We start from the raw sequence: 17,592 nt of genomic DNA, 5'->3' as shown, positions 1-17,592 counted from the left end.
TACATCTTCTGTAACGAGTAGGGCTGTAATTCTTTTCATGGTAAGTTGCTGGGAAAATCATAAATTGGTCATGGTTAAAATGTCAGAAGACTCAAAATCGTAAGAAAAAATAATGAATTATTGAGGTTGTGGCGTACTCTGGAAGTCACACAATATTTTCGGAGACGAGAGGGAGGTGGAGACGAGAATAAAATCATTTCTGCTGTATGAATATTTCAATTAGGCAGCTGAGAAAATCTGCGCAGAAACATATAAATCTTTACTCTCAAGGTATTAGAAGGAAGGATGGGTCTAGATTAGCTTTAGGGGAAAGGGGTCTGGATAAACACATGTTCAAAGCAGAGAAAAATGTCACTGATGCACACACACCCATCCCAGAGCAGATTCATCTTCAAAGCTATTGATTTATAACATTTTGGAGAAGTTTATCAATATCCGAAGTATCATGCCTAATCATTCAAGATTTGACTTTCCTTTTTCTGTTTTCCCCTCTCCTCTGTTTCCTGGCCTCTCTTCTCATAACCTTTGTTATATTAAAAAAGAAAACAATGTTTATATTTATATATGGAGGTATATATGTGTGTGTGTCCATATGTTTGCATAGACATGTACACGTGCACCTATGTATAATTTTTTATAGCTGGTACAGCCTTGGAGGTGTATGTCCTCGATGGATGAAAACCAAAACCAAACAACAGTGACAAACCAACTGTTTGGTCAGCTCAGCTCAAAGTACCCAGGGCTGGGGCTGCAAAACGTTAATTAACCCTTCAAAGGCGATTGCTGTCGCCTCAGTGCATACCCTCATCTAACTTGATGGGCAAAAGGGAATTGTTCTTCTGACAGCTCACAGAGACCACAGTATATAACAGTTGCTTCTCCACTGCAAATTCTGGGAGAGCAGAAACCATGCCTGTTTTTTTTTTTTTTTTTCACTGCTGGAGCCCCTGGACCAGGACAGTGTCTCTAAAAAGCATGCTAAATGAATCGATGAGTGAGTAAAGGGAAAACTGAAGTCCCATGTGTCTTTCCAGACAGCTTTAGGTCCCCTCGATAACATTTTTGCTCAGAGCTCCAATCATCGATCCTTCTGGAAATCACCACATCACTCGGTTGAATCACCTCGTTGCTCCTCATTCTATACATTATTTTTTATTGCTGTCTTTTTGGTTACTGTGTTTTTCAATTGGGGGAGATGTGCTTCCTTAACCCTCAAGGACACATATACTTTATGTATTGGTCCTATTTCCTCAAGCACGTGTTACAAGGTACATGGAAAATCAGCACGAAACATGTTTTGAATTCAATGACAAACTCTTTCAAATGGCCTTCTATGTTGGGACATTTCCAAACCTTTTCTCTACTGAATGCATTCTTGTGTTACGGAACCCAAAGCAAACAGGGAATGCAGCGGCCGTTGAGTTGGGTGTCGATGCTGGCAAAGTCACCTCAACTCTGGTCCCTTCTTACCTGCTTTGGAAACGGGACCATGCACAAGAGCCACAACCACCATGACCATCGACTGGTCTCAAAGAGCAGACTGTGGAACCACATGGCATCATGTACATGGGAGAATTTTGCAAACTGGAAAACGGATATTAACTCTTCTACTTACCCGCAGCAACTACGGACCTGATATTGCAATGCCTGCGAGGGAGACCTCCCGCACGTGGCTGTTTCTGAGACCAGAGACGAGGCAGAAGATTGAGGCGAGGTGGCGAGCAAAAGAATGCCAAGCCCACAGCCTGCCAGGCATGCCCCAGTCATAAATGCCAGGCCAGGCTCAACACTTGTCCGTGCCCAGATTACCAGGCGCCTGTCACCCACACCCTTTGGCGTGGCTGCAAGCATCTTTCAACCTGGGAGGAAGCTTACCCGATACAAGCTGCTGTCCAGGCAACCCCACGGGAACCATGCCCAAGTTATTCATGGCGGTGGCCCAAGCGGTGGGGTCTGTCACAGACATGCTGAGCTGGGTCGTGTCTATCGCTAAACTTCCCAAACCGTCGGCAGCTGCAGAGGGGGAGGAAAAAAAACAAACTGACTTAGAACCCACCGGCCATGGGTGTGGGTTGGAAAGAAATCATGATTCTAGAGAAGGGAGGCTTCATTGAAGCACATTCCCAAACCACCCAAAACCATGGCATCTGTAGCAATGTTTTCTCTAGTCATAAACATAAGAGTTTCTGCATACATTCTGGGAGGAAACTTAATGACATGCAGCTTGCGTTATACACAGCTTGCCTTTGAGGAAGGACCCCTGGAAACAACTGAAGAATCACTTCCTTCTCCCAGGGAAACATGAGTTAAGTTCCCAGATTGAGAGGCAGAGCCAGAGGGCGCCCTGGGTAAGACAAGTCAATTGGCTTAGTCGACTAAGAATAAACTCATCTGTTCCTGCGTGTAATTCTGAAGCAGGCACACCCTCTAACCATCTAATCGAATCGCTAAAATGGCTTGTCAAGCAGTCACATTGGTCCTAAATGAATTTATGAAGGGTAATCTTGTAGCATTTCCATCCTTTACAGACTCTGTACATCCTTACATTAGGAAATGCAGGTATCAGCCTCGAGGGCCTCCTCAAATATGTCTTATAAGCACAGACTTTGGCCAAAACAAATAAATTAATACCGAACACAGCACAGAGCTTAAAAAAAAAAAAAAAAAGTCAGCCAAGGAAGTCAAATTTGACTTAATGCTCTTTGACATTTGCCAGTTTCACAGCTGGGCTTCTTTGGGGGAGCCCACGCTTCCGGTTCAGTGTGTGTTTTCATGGCTGGGGAGCTTTCCACTAAGACGCACAAGGCCTTGTTTGTGTTCTGTACTGGCCACCACCGTTTACCTGCGGCCATCATCTGAGGAAGCTTCGGGGGACACGGGGTGATGCTTTCAACGGCACCTGCATCGACTATGGAATTACGAGCATCCTGAGGGGCGGGAGCGCTTGGATGGCCGAGGGCAGGGTCCCCACGGAGATCATCGGATTCTGCAAGAGGGGAAGAGGCGGGTGAGAGAACATAATCATGAACCGGGGGAACCTCCAAGGGAAACACCATGTCAATTCAAAACAAACAGCAACAATGAACAAAATCAACTTTCAGTCGCAGGCACACAAGTGAAGCTGCTTCCTCCCTGGATCTCTGCGGCTGCCTCCTGGCTTGGTTTCAGAGCCTGGGAGATGCCAGGGTCAACTGCCAACTACCCAGAACACGGCTGGCTGAAAAAACAGCCCCGTGTGTGGAGTGGCGGGTGCCTTGCCTGCTGCTGCAGAGGCTTCACAAAGGGGGCTTATCAGACCCCCGCACAGCCTCTTCCACACAAGGCACTTCCATGAAGAGGGCAGGCTCTGGGCTAAGTATGATTTTTTTTTAAGTTCAAAAATTAATTGATGTTGTTATGTTTAAAGGCAGTCATCTGTGAAATGTAGCTAGAGATGGAGAAAACGTGGGGAAGCGGAGGGAAAAAAAGCAAGAGAGTTTCCAGTGAGACTCTAGTCTTCACGAAAGGCAAAAGGAGAGCATGGTGTGTGCACTCGTGCTGCCCATCAAAGCAGGTGGAGCAGCCCAGGAAGAGTATTTGCTTTTTTAGTTCTGGGACAAGATCAATTTCACTGGTGATTTGTTTGCTCTCAACTCTCCCCAGAATTGTACCGCTTACATGGAAATGCGTTTTTAGACGACTTTTCAAAGCACCTTTCTAACAAAGACCAATCACAATCAAAATCACTGAGTGTTGCAAAGGGCCCCTCTATATTGCGCTGTATTATCAAAGGCCATGCTTTCTCTCCATCCTTAAAATGTAAACACAGAGCATTCCGACGTACATATTTTAAATGCACTTTCACCAGTTCAAGCCTGGAAGACAAAACACATCACTTGGATGGGTGATTGGAGACATGGGGATGTTAAGGAGATTTGATAAAACAACTGAATTTATTTATTTATTTATTTATTTATTTATTTATTTATTTATTTTGTCTTTTTGCCGTTTCTTGGGCCGCTCTCACGGTATATGGAGGTTCCCAGGCTAGGAGTCCAATCGGAGTTGTAGCCACTGGCCCACACCACAGCCACAGCAACATAGGATCTGAGCCGAGTCTGCAACCTACACCACAGCTCACGGCACGCCGGATCCTTAACCCACTGATCGAGGCCAGGGATCGAACCCGCCACCTCATGGTTCCTAGGTGGATGCATTAATGACTGCACCACAATGGGAACTCCAGAACAACTGAATTTAAATGTCTGTTTTTACTAGGTACAAATTTATAAATTTTCCTAAACCACGTTTCTGTTAATAGACATCTCAGAATGAGTGGTATGGTCTGTTTGTCAGTGCCTCTGGTTAAAGTTGGGCCCTTTAACGGTGTGCTCTTTTATTTCTTTGATTCTTGGGTGCAAGAATCAGTGATCCTTTGAACACTGTACTCTCAAAAAAAAAAAAAAGCATACTGCCAGACGATTATAGGTTTTTAATCCAAATTCAAATGGAAGATCAGGTTTCAGTATCTCAGGGATGGGTTGATATTGCGCAAATTATTTCCATGGTCCCCACAAACCTCTAGCCCTCAGCCGCACGGACATGCGAGATGATGGAGAATTGTTTCCAAGATGAAACATCATGAAGCAGTGACTGCTTCCAACTTTGGCAGCAAATTGTACACAGGACACAAGTTTATACCTGGTGATCAGACGACTACCCATATGAATTCAGAACTCGTTTATATAGTATAGGCATCAATTATAATCATAGTATTATAATTATATTATTATATTATCTTAGCCAATGGAGGCCAGCAGAGAGTCTCACCCAATAACACCAATACAGAGCCAAACAAAACACCTGCCCTTTAGCTCTCCAAACACCAGCAGCATTTATTTTGTTCATTTGTTTGCCTTTTTCTTTTTAGGGCCATATCTGTGGCATATGGAAGTTCCCAGGCTAGGGGTCGAATGAGAGCTACAGCTGCCAGCCTGTGTCACAGCCGGAGCAACACAGGATCCGAGCTGCATCTGTACCCTGCTCCGCAGCGTGCAGCAATGCCAGACCCACTGAGTGAACCCCCATCCTCCATATCAGATCCTTAGCCTGCTGAGCCACAGCAGGAACTCCCAAGCAACATTTTTAATGATGAAACCTCCGAGCATTTTCCACTCCCCACCTCCAGCCATTTCAGAACAGCAAAGCAGAGCCAGGCTAGAATGTGTTTATTCTTTGGCTCAAATGTCCAGCAGTGGAGGCATTTCAGATCATCACAAGGTCACTATTTGTCTTACTTACGTCCCCAGTGAGGTTTAGTTGGCTGGCTTTTTCTTTCTAGCTCAAGTTCTCTTCAAATGGGTATAAATCACCACTTTTTTTTTTTTTTCTGTCCAATGAGTCTACAGTTCTGGAAAAGTGCATCATAGACTATCCCTTTATGTTGTAGGCGTTCGGTCTGGTGCCTGACCAGCTCTGTTTCACTTTGCCTTTTTTGCTACAGGGTTTTAGGGGTGGTGTCAGCTCTGCTCAGCTTTATGACTGTCCGGTCCAGTGTTCACTGCCAGTTTAGTGACTGCAGGCTTACACAGGGGCATCGAGTGTCATGAAGGCCCAAAGCTTCTACCCATGCTTTTCAGCCCCATCTTCACAAACTGATACCCTTTCATTAAGGACAGCAACCAACAACTACTCTTTCATCCCCCCCAAAAAAAGAGTATCGCTTCCTTGGCAAGCTGTGGCTTGTAAACCTTAATTTATCCTCCAATGAGACAGTGATATTCAATGTACCGTATCTCTCCGGTCCCCAGTCCAACGGAATGACATATGACGTCATGCAGCTGCCATGTATCAAGGATGGAGACTCTAAAGGAAGTTCTGTCATGTCTTAGGCATTTCCAATAGTCTCAAGGATGCCTTGCAATTCTTTAAAACATTTTAGGAGTTGCCGAAATGGCTCAGTGGTTAGCGAACCCAACTAGCATCCATGAAGACATGGGTTTGATCCCTGGCCTCGCTCAGTGGGTTAAGGATCCAGTGTTGCAATGAGCTGTGGTATAGGTTGCACACGTGGCTTGGATCTGGCATTGCTGTGGCGTAGGCTGGTAGTTGCAGTTCTGATTTGACCCCTAGCCTGGGAACCTGCATATGCCATGGGTGCGACCCTAAAAAGCAAAAAGACCAAAAAAAAAAAAAAAAAAAAAAACAAGACAACATTTTAAATTTATTATTCACTCAGCATGGGAGAAAGGTGATATTTTCAATTAATCCCTAGCCAGTAATTTATGAATAGTTGCAAGAGTGATTTTTATGCTCTACAAACACCACTTGTTCCTATTGAGTCCCTGCCTCTTTAAATGATTCAAGGCTCTGATGCCTAATTTATCATTGAAATCAATTTCTCTGCACTAGTTATCTTATTTCTAAACTATAGAAAAGATTAATATTCTTAATGATGTTTATTTACACACAGAGATGTGGGGAGTTAAAAATGATAGCTAGTAAAAGCACTTGGAGTATAGTAGGTGCTAATTATTATTATTTTCTTTGGAAGTGTAGTGTTTCCATTAAGGTACCCTGGGATCTTTGTGTTCTGCTGAATAATTATGTAATTAATTTTAAAACAGTGAGTAACACTTGATATTTCTAAAAGTAAGTATCGCCTTAGTTTTCTGTGTCAACCTAAATTGTACCAGAATATGGCTTCATTTTCCACAACTCCTTTAGAAAGTAATATAATGTCATTTGAAATACAAATTTTTCAGGGAGTTCCCGTGGTGGCTCAGTGGTTAATGAATCTAACTAGGAACCATGGGGTTGAGGGTTCGATCCCTGGCCTTGCTCAGTGGGTTAAGGATCCGGCATTGCCATGAGCTGTGGTGTCGGTCGCAGACATGGATCAGAAGCTGCATTGCTGTGGCTGTGGTGTAGGTCGGCTGCTATAACTCCGATTAGATCCCTAGCCTGGGAACCTCCTTGTGCCGTGGGTATGGCCCTAAAAAGACAAGAGACAAAAAAATAAATAAATAAAAATAAAATAAAATTTTTTTTTCTGTAGGTTTATTTCCTACCTATGCAACTACAAAAAGCTTTCAAGAAACTCATGACTAATTATGAAACTGACAGCTTCTATTTATAGCTTTTAGTGAGGTTCCATCATCCCCGAACTATCAGATGTACAAAATGCCAAGGATAACAGCACAGTTTTGTCCAGGGTTCAACTGAAATCTAACTTGTTCTTTGTTGAGGTACCTTCAAGTACAAAATCTCAAACCCAGTTTCCTAACTGTTCAACAAGATACATTTATGCTCAGGATTTCATTAAACTATATCATGGGGTAGATTCTGAAACTCATTAAGCCTAAGAAGATACTATTTGGCTTTAAAAAAATGACACAGGCTTCTCCTGCTCTTAATTACACAACTCTTTCTACCTGCCCAATTTTTTTTTTTTTTTTTTTTTTTTTTTTTTTTTTTTGGTCTTTTAAGGCTGCACCTGAGGCATATGGAGGTTACCAGGCTAGGGGTGGAATCACCTATACCACAGACACAGCAACACCAGATCCGAGCCACTACACCACCAAGTCTGTGACCTACACCACAGCTCATGGCAACACTGGATCCTTAACCCACTGAGTGAGGCCAGGGAGCGAACCTGCATTCTCATGGATCCTAGTCAGATTCATTTCTACTGAGCCATGATAGGAACTCTTTTCTTTTTTTGCCTTTTTTTTTTTTTTTACTACCTGTCCAACTTTTGCAGGTTCTAAGGATGCACGCACGCACGAGTGTGCCTGCACACACACCCACACAGTAGGTAATACAATCCTCTGTAACTGTCCACAAAGCACAGATTCCTATGAAAAGGTGGTGGAGATGAGTTAAGAATTGAAAATTCTTCTTCTTTTATTTTAAAAGAATGATTTCGTTTGACCTAAGTCCTTAAGTTCAAGCCTACTTCAACAGAAGAATAAGTATCATAAGAAAATCAGATTTATTAATGTCTTGTTGAGAGCTGATTCCAAAGGAAGCTTATATATCACATGAAACTTCCTTATTCTACAGGAATTATTCACCAGCATTACCATGGTTTATAGTTACAGTAAAAAGCATAATACATTCCCATCAAAGTTCTACTTTCTGCTTTGATCACTAAGAAAACACCCCACTCTGACCTCCGTGCAATCAGCAGGATACTCTGAATGTTATGGAAATGCCCATAGTTAAAAAAAGTACAGAATATTGCTAAATAGAGGCTGCTTATATTTTAACTCCATGATACTGAAGCAACTGTCTGTGAATAAGGGCAGCATCTCTGTTTCCTACATGGTAAACCAAGTAATTCAGACTAATTCTCTCACTCAGGAACAACCAGAAAGGCCTAATGTCTTGCATCCATGTAACACAATTCTTACATTTACCTGTTCAGATCCAAAAGTGCCACACAGAGATGCTTTAATTACTTCAGAGGATTACTAAACAGGCTTCTAAGGAGAATGGGTCCTCTCACGTACTGAGGCTTCTCTTCGACTGACCTAGGAGAGGGGTGGACTCTGCAAGTTTCGAGGCAGAGTGGAATTGCTCTGCAACACGTGGTACAAAAGGACACCAAGGCTAAGTAGGTGCTTTAAAGGAAAAGAAAGAAGGGATTTTTTTTTTTTTTTTGGTGGCCACTGGTGGGAAACAGGGACTTCAGAGAAATGACTAAAGCAGACTCTCAAGGGGTTCATTGGGAAATATACAATGTAATTCTTTGCCCTGCCCCCTCTGCAGACATGTGGGTAAAGTCTACATTCATGCTTCTTAATTCTTCCTTGGAAGTAATTTTTTGATGATGGTTTTCTTGAAAGGAGAGCTTGAAGAGGATAACAAGGAAGCAGCTGATAACAGAGATTACCTAAGGTATTACATGATAAAGCATGATAAAGTTTTCAGGTCTGTTAAATATACAGGATGTTGGTTGCTAATGATCAGTGTCTCCCGATTAATGGGAAATAAAAGGATTAAGATTTTGAAGAAGAGATTTACGTTAGATTAGAGTCGATGAGAAATTAGACTTTGTGGGGGGACGTCTGAGGAGAGAATTGTGAAGTAGGGATATTATGACAAATAAAGGTGAAAAGATCCTTCTTGGTACTGGAGATTTCTCTTTTCACATCTTGAAAATGATATGGGCAGAGGAGGGAACTGGGCCAAGACCAATTCGGGCAGGGCTGAACCCTGCAGTGCCTTCTATCAAAGCTGTGAAATCGAAAGGTCTTCTTTAATATCTGAGCTATTTCTCATATAATTCGAAAATCACTGAACTCTTTTCAAAAGGTCACGATGTGACAGGTGTCGCAGCACAGTGTACCTGAAGAGAGATGCCATTCCTGTTCTAAGTCATTTTTAGTTTGTCCTTTAAGGCAAAAAGACAAAGCAGCTCTGTATTCCTTCCTCTGTATTCCCAGAGCACACCGAACCTTTTTCTACACAAGCACCTGTAACTTCACATTCTAATTAGCTGTTTATATCCATGTCCCCAGGAAATAATACGCTTAGAGTGATGATGGGAACTAGCCATTTCTATATCTCCTGCAGTGAGAAAAGCCATACCTAGACTGTGGGGGATGCTCAGTATAATTTATAATAATGTATTTATAAATTACAAAACATATTAAAACTTATGATACAAATATTTATACTTATAAAATATATTTACATGTAAATACATTTTATTCACACATATATGCACATATAAAATTATATACACAGATACATGTATATAGACACACATAGATATTTTTCAAATGAATTCAGGCATAGAAGGAAGGAAAGAAAAGAAAATTGCAAATATAAAAGGGAAAGAACCGTGGAATAAAGGAACAAGGGGACAAAATTCGTTCCAGGGTCCAATCTCAAAGGTTGGAGGGCTGAAAGCTAAAGAGCACAAAAGAGGAAATTGCTGCCGGAAACTGGAACACAGATGAACTTACAATATCAAAGAAAGACACATTTTTAAAATGTTAGATCCTTCCAGATATTCTTGGTGCCCTTAACAAGTCAGTCTCCGTGATGAAGATCCTACGCCTCCCTGGTAACCAATGCAGGGTCCTCAGAGGTTCCAGTGATGTTTCTCCTTTTGTGAAACTTCTCCAGCTGCTCTTTGGAGGAGCCGGAATCTATAAATAACAGCGTCTCTAGATCCATTAAGCAGTGCATCAGTGGAACAAAGGCATATACAGACGGGGCGAAAGAAGTGAAATCAGGGGAAGAAAGGAAAAGTTTCCATTTGGTGTGCAGCTTACGAGGGAAAAAGCAGGTCTGGCCATTTCTCAAACACAAAATGCCATTAAGGGTCTGTGATTGCATCCCCCATTCGTCTACTTTAGTAGCCGATTTTAAACTGCAAATTGTGGTCCTTCCATCTTCGGGAGGGAATGGTTCCTGAGGGGATGATAAGGTTTTAGCCTATGACATATCTGTGTTTGAAGAACCCGATGCTGTGGCGGCGGCGGGGGGCACGAGGGGGGCGCAAGAGAGCGAGAGCGGGAATGCATATGAATATATGAGAGAGAAACAGGTCTCCCCCTGAAATCATGCAATCAAACAAAATAACCAAATATGCCAAAGAGACAACTCCACCTGCATGGGCAGGATAGCAGCTAAAACCAATTATCTTCTGACACAAAGAAAAATACTGTTTGGCATTATACATATATAAGTATAGAGCAATGACAGAGGTATGATTATTTCATTTTTCATGAGATTTTTGCTTTTAAAAAAATTAGTATTTCTAAACTGAACAAAATAATAAAAGAGAAAGCTTGAGACCATAGGGATAAAGTACTTCTTTCCATTAAAAACAGGAAAGAAAATAGGAGTAGATGCTACAAGGCTAACACATACTTTTGAAGACTCAGTAGGGACATGTTTTAGAAAAACAGGACTTTCCAACTTCCACAGACTGGTTCAGATTTACTAAGGGCTGACTGAAGACTGTTTATGAAACATGGAATGGGTCAGCTAATTTCTCTCATTAGTGGATATCTATCAATCAGGACAAATCCACCCAAGTTCATAGAACATATCAAGGTTTGAACCCTGAGAGGTCATCACTTTTAACTTCTCCCAGATACAGAAGGTCCCCTCAATGTTTTGGACAGGCAATTGTTTCAAAACAGCCTTAACAGTTCATAAATCCCCCCTTCAGCAGAGCCCTTATTTGGAAAACAAGGGTTCTGAGCACCTGCCTTCATTCCTACTTCTAAAGCGCTGTGTGGCCTTGGGAAAGTGACTTTTTTTAGTCCCTCAGTAGGGCTATGAGGCATAACTGCCAAATAAGTTAAGTTACAGACAAGTTTATAATGAAAGTAAATGAGAACATATCAGAGAATTTTTTTTTTTCTTTTTAGGGCCGCACCAGTAGCATACAGAAGTTCCCAAGCTGGGGGCTGAACTGGAGCTGCAGCTGCCGGTTTGTACCACAGCCACAACAATGCTGGATCCTGAACCCACTGAGCCAGGCCGGGGGTCAAATTGGCATCCACAGGGATACTCGTTGGATTCGTTTCCATGGCACCACAATAGGAACTCCCTATCAGAGAATTCTTACTTCCCCTCAACCGAAAAGTCCCTCCCCACCCGCTGCCCCCATTGGTACCCTCTCTGTTCTCTTCATTTCCCATTCAAAACATTCTAAAGAACAGACAACACAGGTGTTCCCGCCATGGCGCCGTGGTTAATGAGTCTGACTAGGAACCATGAGGTTGCAGGTTCAATCCCTGGCCTTGCTCAATGGGTTGAGGATCTGGCGTTGCCGTGAGCTGTGGTGTAGGTCAAAGATGTGGCTCGGATCCCGTGTTGCTGTGGCTGTGGTGTAGGCCGGAGGCTACAGCTCTGATTAGACCCCTAGCCTGGGAACCGCCATATGCCGTGGGAAGTGGCCCTAGAAAAGGCAAAAAGACAAACAAACAAACAAAAACAAACAAACAAACCAAAAAATCAGACAACACAGAGGTTCTCTCATGGAGCAGCAGGTTAAGGATGTGGCATTGTCAATGCAGCAACTTGGGTCACTGCTGAGACACAGCTTCCATCCCTGGCCTGGGAACTTCCACATGCCATGGACCCAGACAAAAAAAACAAAACAAAACAATAAAAAACAAACAAACAAAAAAACCCCACAAAAAAACAGGACAATATAAACAGAATGCTGAGACAGCACAAAAGCTTCACTTGAAATGGCAAAACTAGGGGCTGCCGATAAAGAGCAACAGAGAGAAGAGTCCTTTGGAGAAAAGGTAACACTCTGACATAGACTTCAGGTGGATTTCTGGCTTCAGAGACACAGCCATCAAGAGAGGCAACTTCGAGAAAACACAGACGTCCCCACAAATCAAAGAATTTTTTTTTTTAATATATGCATCGTTTAGAAAGGCCTATTGATTGGTTACATACGGATCTTTTTGGCCACATTTACGCACAGAAAGGGATTTCTGTAAACATTATTATCCTCCTATGGAAGGGAAGGCACACTACATTTAGTCCTATAATTTGTGGTGTTTGGTACTTGGGTTTTTCATGACACACTCATTTTACTCCTTGACCCAAACCATGGAAAACATATTAAGCTACAAAGTGGAACGCTTTAATTGTAGTGGGTGAATAAGTGACCCTTAAATGGCTGCAAACTTGGGTAAATGAGTTATCTGTTTTCCAAAACGCCCTGATGAGAGCTCCTTAATCTACAGAAATCCACCTGCAATAAACGCCGGATCAGACCGTGACCAGCCCGAGCCGGGTGCTCATCCTGTTTAATATTCCTTCTCGGAGGGTCACCAAGAACATGTTAGTTACTCTTTAAACTCAAGGGCTCTTAATGACGCCATTGCAACATGATGAATAAAGCATGAGCCCCGCGGCGGGGACCACCCCGGGACTTTCAGAAGGGGCAGCACACCTCACTTCTAGTGCATACCCTGGGGCAGATAGCTTGTTTCCTCATCTCTCAAGAAGCTCCCACAGCCTCTGCCGATGCTCTGTAACTATTGGGCAGGAGAACGGGGGCCCTGGGTTCCCTGGGATGGTCCTTTCCACTCTCCGGGGAGTCACAGATCGTGACAGAGGGTTGGCGCTGGTGGAGGGCTCCTGAGACAGGGGTGCTCAGTGCAAATGCATGAGTGCCAAGAGAGCCAAGTGGAAAGGTCTAGGCTGGCAGGGAGCATCCTGAGGAAATGGGTCAAACCACTGCTGCTATTGGTTGGGTTTGGCAAGAGGCAAAAAAGAGAGGGTGGGATACATGCTGATGGGAAGGTCCTGACATTGAAACCAAGGCTGAAGGTCAGTGTGAAAGGTTGCTGCCGCAGTTCCTGCTGTGGTGCAACGGGATTGGTGGTGTCTCTGGAGCACTGGATGCAGGTTCGATCCCCAGCCTGGCACACCGGGTTAAAGGATCTCACAATGCTGCAGCTGCGGCACAGGCCACAGCGACAGCTCGGGTCTGATTTCTGGCCCAGGAACTCCACATACAAAGAAAAAAAGGTGCTGCTATGACTGTAACTTGGTTTCCCTTCCCCCCTCCCTCCCTGTCATTCAGACTCCCTGTCAGTGTCAGAAGAAGATGTCATTTGCCTCTTTTTATTTTATTTCTGTCTTTTGTCATTTTCAGGCCACAGCTGCAGCATAAGGAGGTTCCCAGGCTAGGGGTCTAATCAGAGCTGTTGCTGCCGGCCTACACCACGGCCACAGCCATGCGGGATTCAAGCCGCGTCTGCGACCTACACCACAGCTCACAGCAACACCAGATCCTGAACCCACTGATCGAGGCCAGGGATCGAACCTGCAACCTCCTGGTTCCTCGTCAATTCATTTCTGCTGTGCCATGATGGGAACTCATTATCTGCCTCTTAAGCATGTCATATAGAAGTCCTTCCTTCCCTCCAAGGAGATGGGCCTCGGAGGACTAAGCTCCTCAAACGGAATCTCTTCCTCTGCTTCTCTCTTCCAGATTAATTTAAGCACTCATTCGGCCCAGAGAAAGGAACCTATTTTTCTTTTCTTTCCTTTTTTTTTTTTTTTTTTTCTCATTTTAGGGCTGCACCCACAGTATATGGGGGTTCCCTAGACTGTAGGCATATGGGGGCCTCCCTATGCCTACACCACAGCCACAGAAACACCAGATCTGAGCTGCGTCTGCGATCTACACCACAGCTCAGGCCATGCCAGATCCTTAACCCACAGAGCGGTGCCCTATCCTCATGGCTACTAGTTGGGTTCCTTCCTGCTGAGTCATGACGGAAACTCCAAGGAGCTTATTTTTCTAACTATGGCTCTGTTACTGATGAGGCTCTAAAGGGGCCGAGGTCCATGACAATGTCGAACTGAGGCTATTTTGCATGGACCCGCAAGCAATGTGCAGGATCAAAGGCAGAGAGTTATTTCATGAAGGGCCTATGCATTTTGTATCAGGACAACTTCTCTAATGAGAAGATTTAATATTCACACAGACGTCATTACTGTTCAAAATCATTTGTAAGTGGGATTTTCTCATGGTGCAAAAAAATCCCTGAGCCTGCACGGTTATGGAGAAATTGGAGCTGGTTTGAAATGAAAGGAGTAACTTGTAGACAAATCATTTCAAACGCTAGATTATTAAAAACCCTGTCCCGCAGTCCTATAGACAAAATTACATTCAATGTCACAGGCAAGCGGGCGTTTGGTATGTTTGATGTGATATGGGGGCGAGGGCTCCAGAAGAAAGTACGGGTGGTGCCTGGTGCCTACCAAGTTTTACATGGCTGTTTTAAGGGCCCCATCCAGCTCTTCCTGCCTGTTGCATGTGAGATCAACAAAGCTCCGTCCCGCCTCAAATTCGCCATATCAAATGCTACTCACAATCATTTATTCACAGATTACTCACATATTAATGGGGGGGTGGGTTGTGGGGAGCAAGCCAAACCTGACCCTAAAGAACACAGATATGAGAGGAAACCATCTGGCTCCTAGTGCTGAATGTAATTTCATGTTAGCTCAGAGTAATCATATTTATTTATGGTTTTATTATTTATAAAAAAAGAAATTATGCCGAATGTGCTTTGTGGGAATTACAGTAGATTGTTATTGCGACCATGGTTTATGATTTTCACAGCTTGATGGCTTACACCCAAGCTAAGTAAATATTTTAAAGGAATTCCCACAAACATGATCACATTTCTCCCTTTCTAGTCTTAATGGAAAAGCCTGTCCGCTAAGAATTCTGATATTTGTGTGCATTCCTAAATTTTATGGTGTATTATGAGATAATGTTTATCATAAAATGATGACTAAGAAAATAACCAGCAACTAGAGCTGGTTAGGCAGTGCAGGGCACGGAGGGATGGTTTTTGAGAACTGCATGCCTGTCGGTTCCAAATATTCACCGGAGCCTCGGCCCATTAACGCAATGAGGATAATGATTTTATTACTTGCACAATGAAGCTGACATGTGTTCAGGTACTTATCCAGTGTATCAACCTGACACAATCTCCACCACACCAAGAGGTGTGTTAATTATTAATAAGCTAAAAGTAAGGGCGCTCTAACCGGGAGACACATCATCAACACGAAACTAAACGGTGCATTATTTCCAGGCTTCCTGCTGCAAAATCGCCTAACACTAAATTCTTCCTTTAACAGGAGACGCCACCTTCATACAAACACATGCCCCCAAGCACATGCTACCCTGCCTACCTACCAGCTAATTCAAGGGCCCCCCTTTTTTTTCTGAGTGGGGAAATTCACATGGAAATGCAGTGACGCAGTTCTTTTCAATCTGAGAATAAACATCAATATAACATTAGGTAGATGAAAACTAATCATCTTATAAGAACATTTTTATGTCAAATGCATTTTTACTAACACTAATACTTGTAATGAGTTTTTTTTTTAAAAAATTGTGACATGTATAATGTGAAGGGAGAAATGTCAGTCCCACAGCCCTCCGGCAGATGCATCCAGTGGAAAAACAGCTTCCTATAGAACAGCCTCGCATCTTTGATGTCATGAAAACTCACAACCATCTATGAGGTCGATGTCATTAGCACTTTTTTTTTTCTTTGCAAAGAAGAAAAGCTACCATTCAGAATATTAAAACTGGCTCACTTAACCCATGTCACAGAGCGAAAGACAGGCAGAGCCCAGGGTTCAGTGTGTCTTAGCCCGACTCTCTGTTGTTATAGATTTGGGGACATTTTCTCCAACAAAGAGCCAGACCAGGAGGTCCTTCTTGGTTTGACTGGTTCTGAAGATGGAGGAGTGTGGGGCACAGGGTTAGTTCCATCCCCTACGGATGCCTTCACTCAACATGTCTTTATTAAATGCTTACTGTATGCCTGTCACTGTGCTTGAGATCAGGAATACAGTGTTGAGTAAGACACTGACCCGTCTTCAAGAAGTCCCCAAATTAAGAAGCACTAGCAGATGAACAAATATAAAAAAACAGAAACAGACTCACAGATGCAGAGAACAAACTAGTGGCTGCCAGTGGGGAGCGGGAAGGTGCTTAAGAGGTACAAACTACTGGGTATAAAATAAATAAGATTCAAGGATGTGATGTATATATCACAGGAATACAGCCAATATTATCTAAGAACTTTATACATTGTACACCTGAAACTAACATATCACCATGTTGTACATCTGAAACTAATAAACTATGGTGAGTCCACTATAGATCAACTGAAAAAAAAAATTAGCAGACTTGAGCTTGTCACAGTGTGGCAAACTAGATTCTATTAGAGCCTGTCTGTTATAAGAACATAACAACAACAGCTAGATTCTGGATATAACTTCTTATTAATGTATTGCTGGTTTTGTAGGAAGAAAGGAAAGGAAGATTCTTCCCTCCCCAGCCTGATCCCACTCTAAATGCTCCATTGAGAGAGAGAGAGAGAGAGAGAGAGAAACAAGTAGGCTGAAACCAAGAGTTGCCAGAGAGAGAGAGAGAGAGAGAGAGAGAGAGAGAGAGAGAGAAGTAGGCTGAAACCAGGAGTTGCCAGAACAGTGAGCAAACATGAAGCCAGAGTTGCTTGGAGGGAAAATGCCCGCAACGGCATTTGTGCCAGGAGATGCACCTGCCATGGTGAGGTAGAGCTGGGGTCTGAGGATCCCGTGGTCACCAGGACCTGGAGGCTCTGCTGTGTTTTTGTACAGCCCTCACCCCAGCCCCCAGTCAGACACCCTGACCCTTCTACAACAGTTCTAAAAGTAGGAGAGCACGACTTTGAGTGAATCAGCAGAGATCACTGCTGGAAAACAACTCGAGACCTACCTACGCTTTACGGAGAAGCATATTTTTCTTAGAGTCAGCATATTCATTGTGCATCAGAGAAAGGGAGACAGGGAACAAAAGCAGACGATGTCTACTGATGGGCCGTCTGAGGGTTTTAACGGGTTAGGTTTTAGCAGAAAGTCTCACAGGTGCCTTAGCCCACACGGGGCTTAACTTGGTCCAAAGGCATATATTGAGGGTAAATCTGTAGTGTGAGCTGAGAGCTTGGTGGAAGGATCATCACCATCAAGACTTGCCCAGATCTGTGATCCCGGAGTAGAAAGCTTCTATTTGTACATGCCAATTCACCAGCATCCCTCCCGACG

At 43.4% G+C, this 17,592-nt stretch overlaps 1 protein-coding gene across 13 annotated transcripts in view; it reads right to left on the bottom strand.

The window, feature by feature from the left end:
• ENOX1 (ecto-NOX disulfide-thiol exchanger 1) overlaps positions 1-17,592 on the bottom strand; it is a 660,000-nt gene that overhangs the window by 242,908 nt on the left and 399,500 nt on the right. For all 13 annotated transcript variants that reach the window (XM_021065349.1, XM_021065348.1, XM_021065354.1 and 10 more), the window contains 2 exons: positions 2,843-2,986; positions 1,876-2,013 (listed from right to left, as the gene is read on the bottom strand). In XM_021065349.1, the coding sequence (XP_020921008.1) occupies positions 1,876-2,013; positions 2,843-2,986 (282 nt within the window). The remainder of the gene's footprint in view (positions 1-1,875; positions 2,014-2,842; positions 2,987-17,592) is intronic.

This window comes from Sus scrofa, chromosome 11 (genome assembly GCF_000003025.6).
Source record: "Sus scrofa isolate TJ Tabasco breed Duroc chromosome 11, Sscrofa11.1, whole genome shotgun sequence".
NCBI lineage: Eukaryota > Metazoa > Chordata > Mammalia > Artiodactyla > Suidae > Sus > Sus scrofa.
The sequence above is the reverse complement of the archived record's forward strand: the minus strand, read 5'-3'. Positions and strand labels throughout refer to the sequence as shown.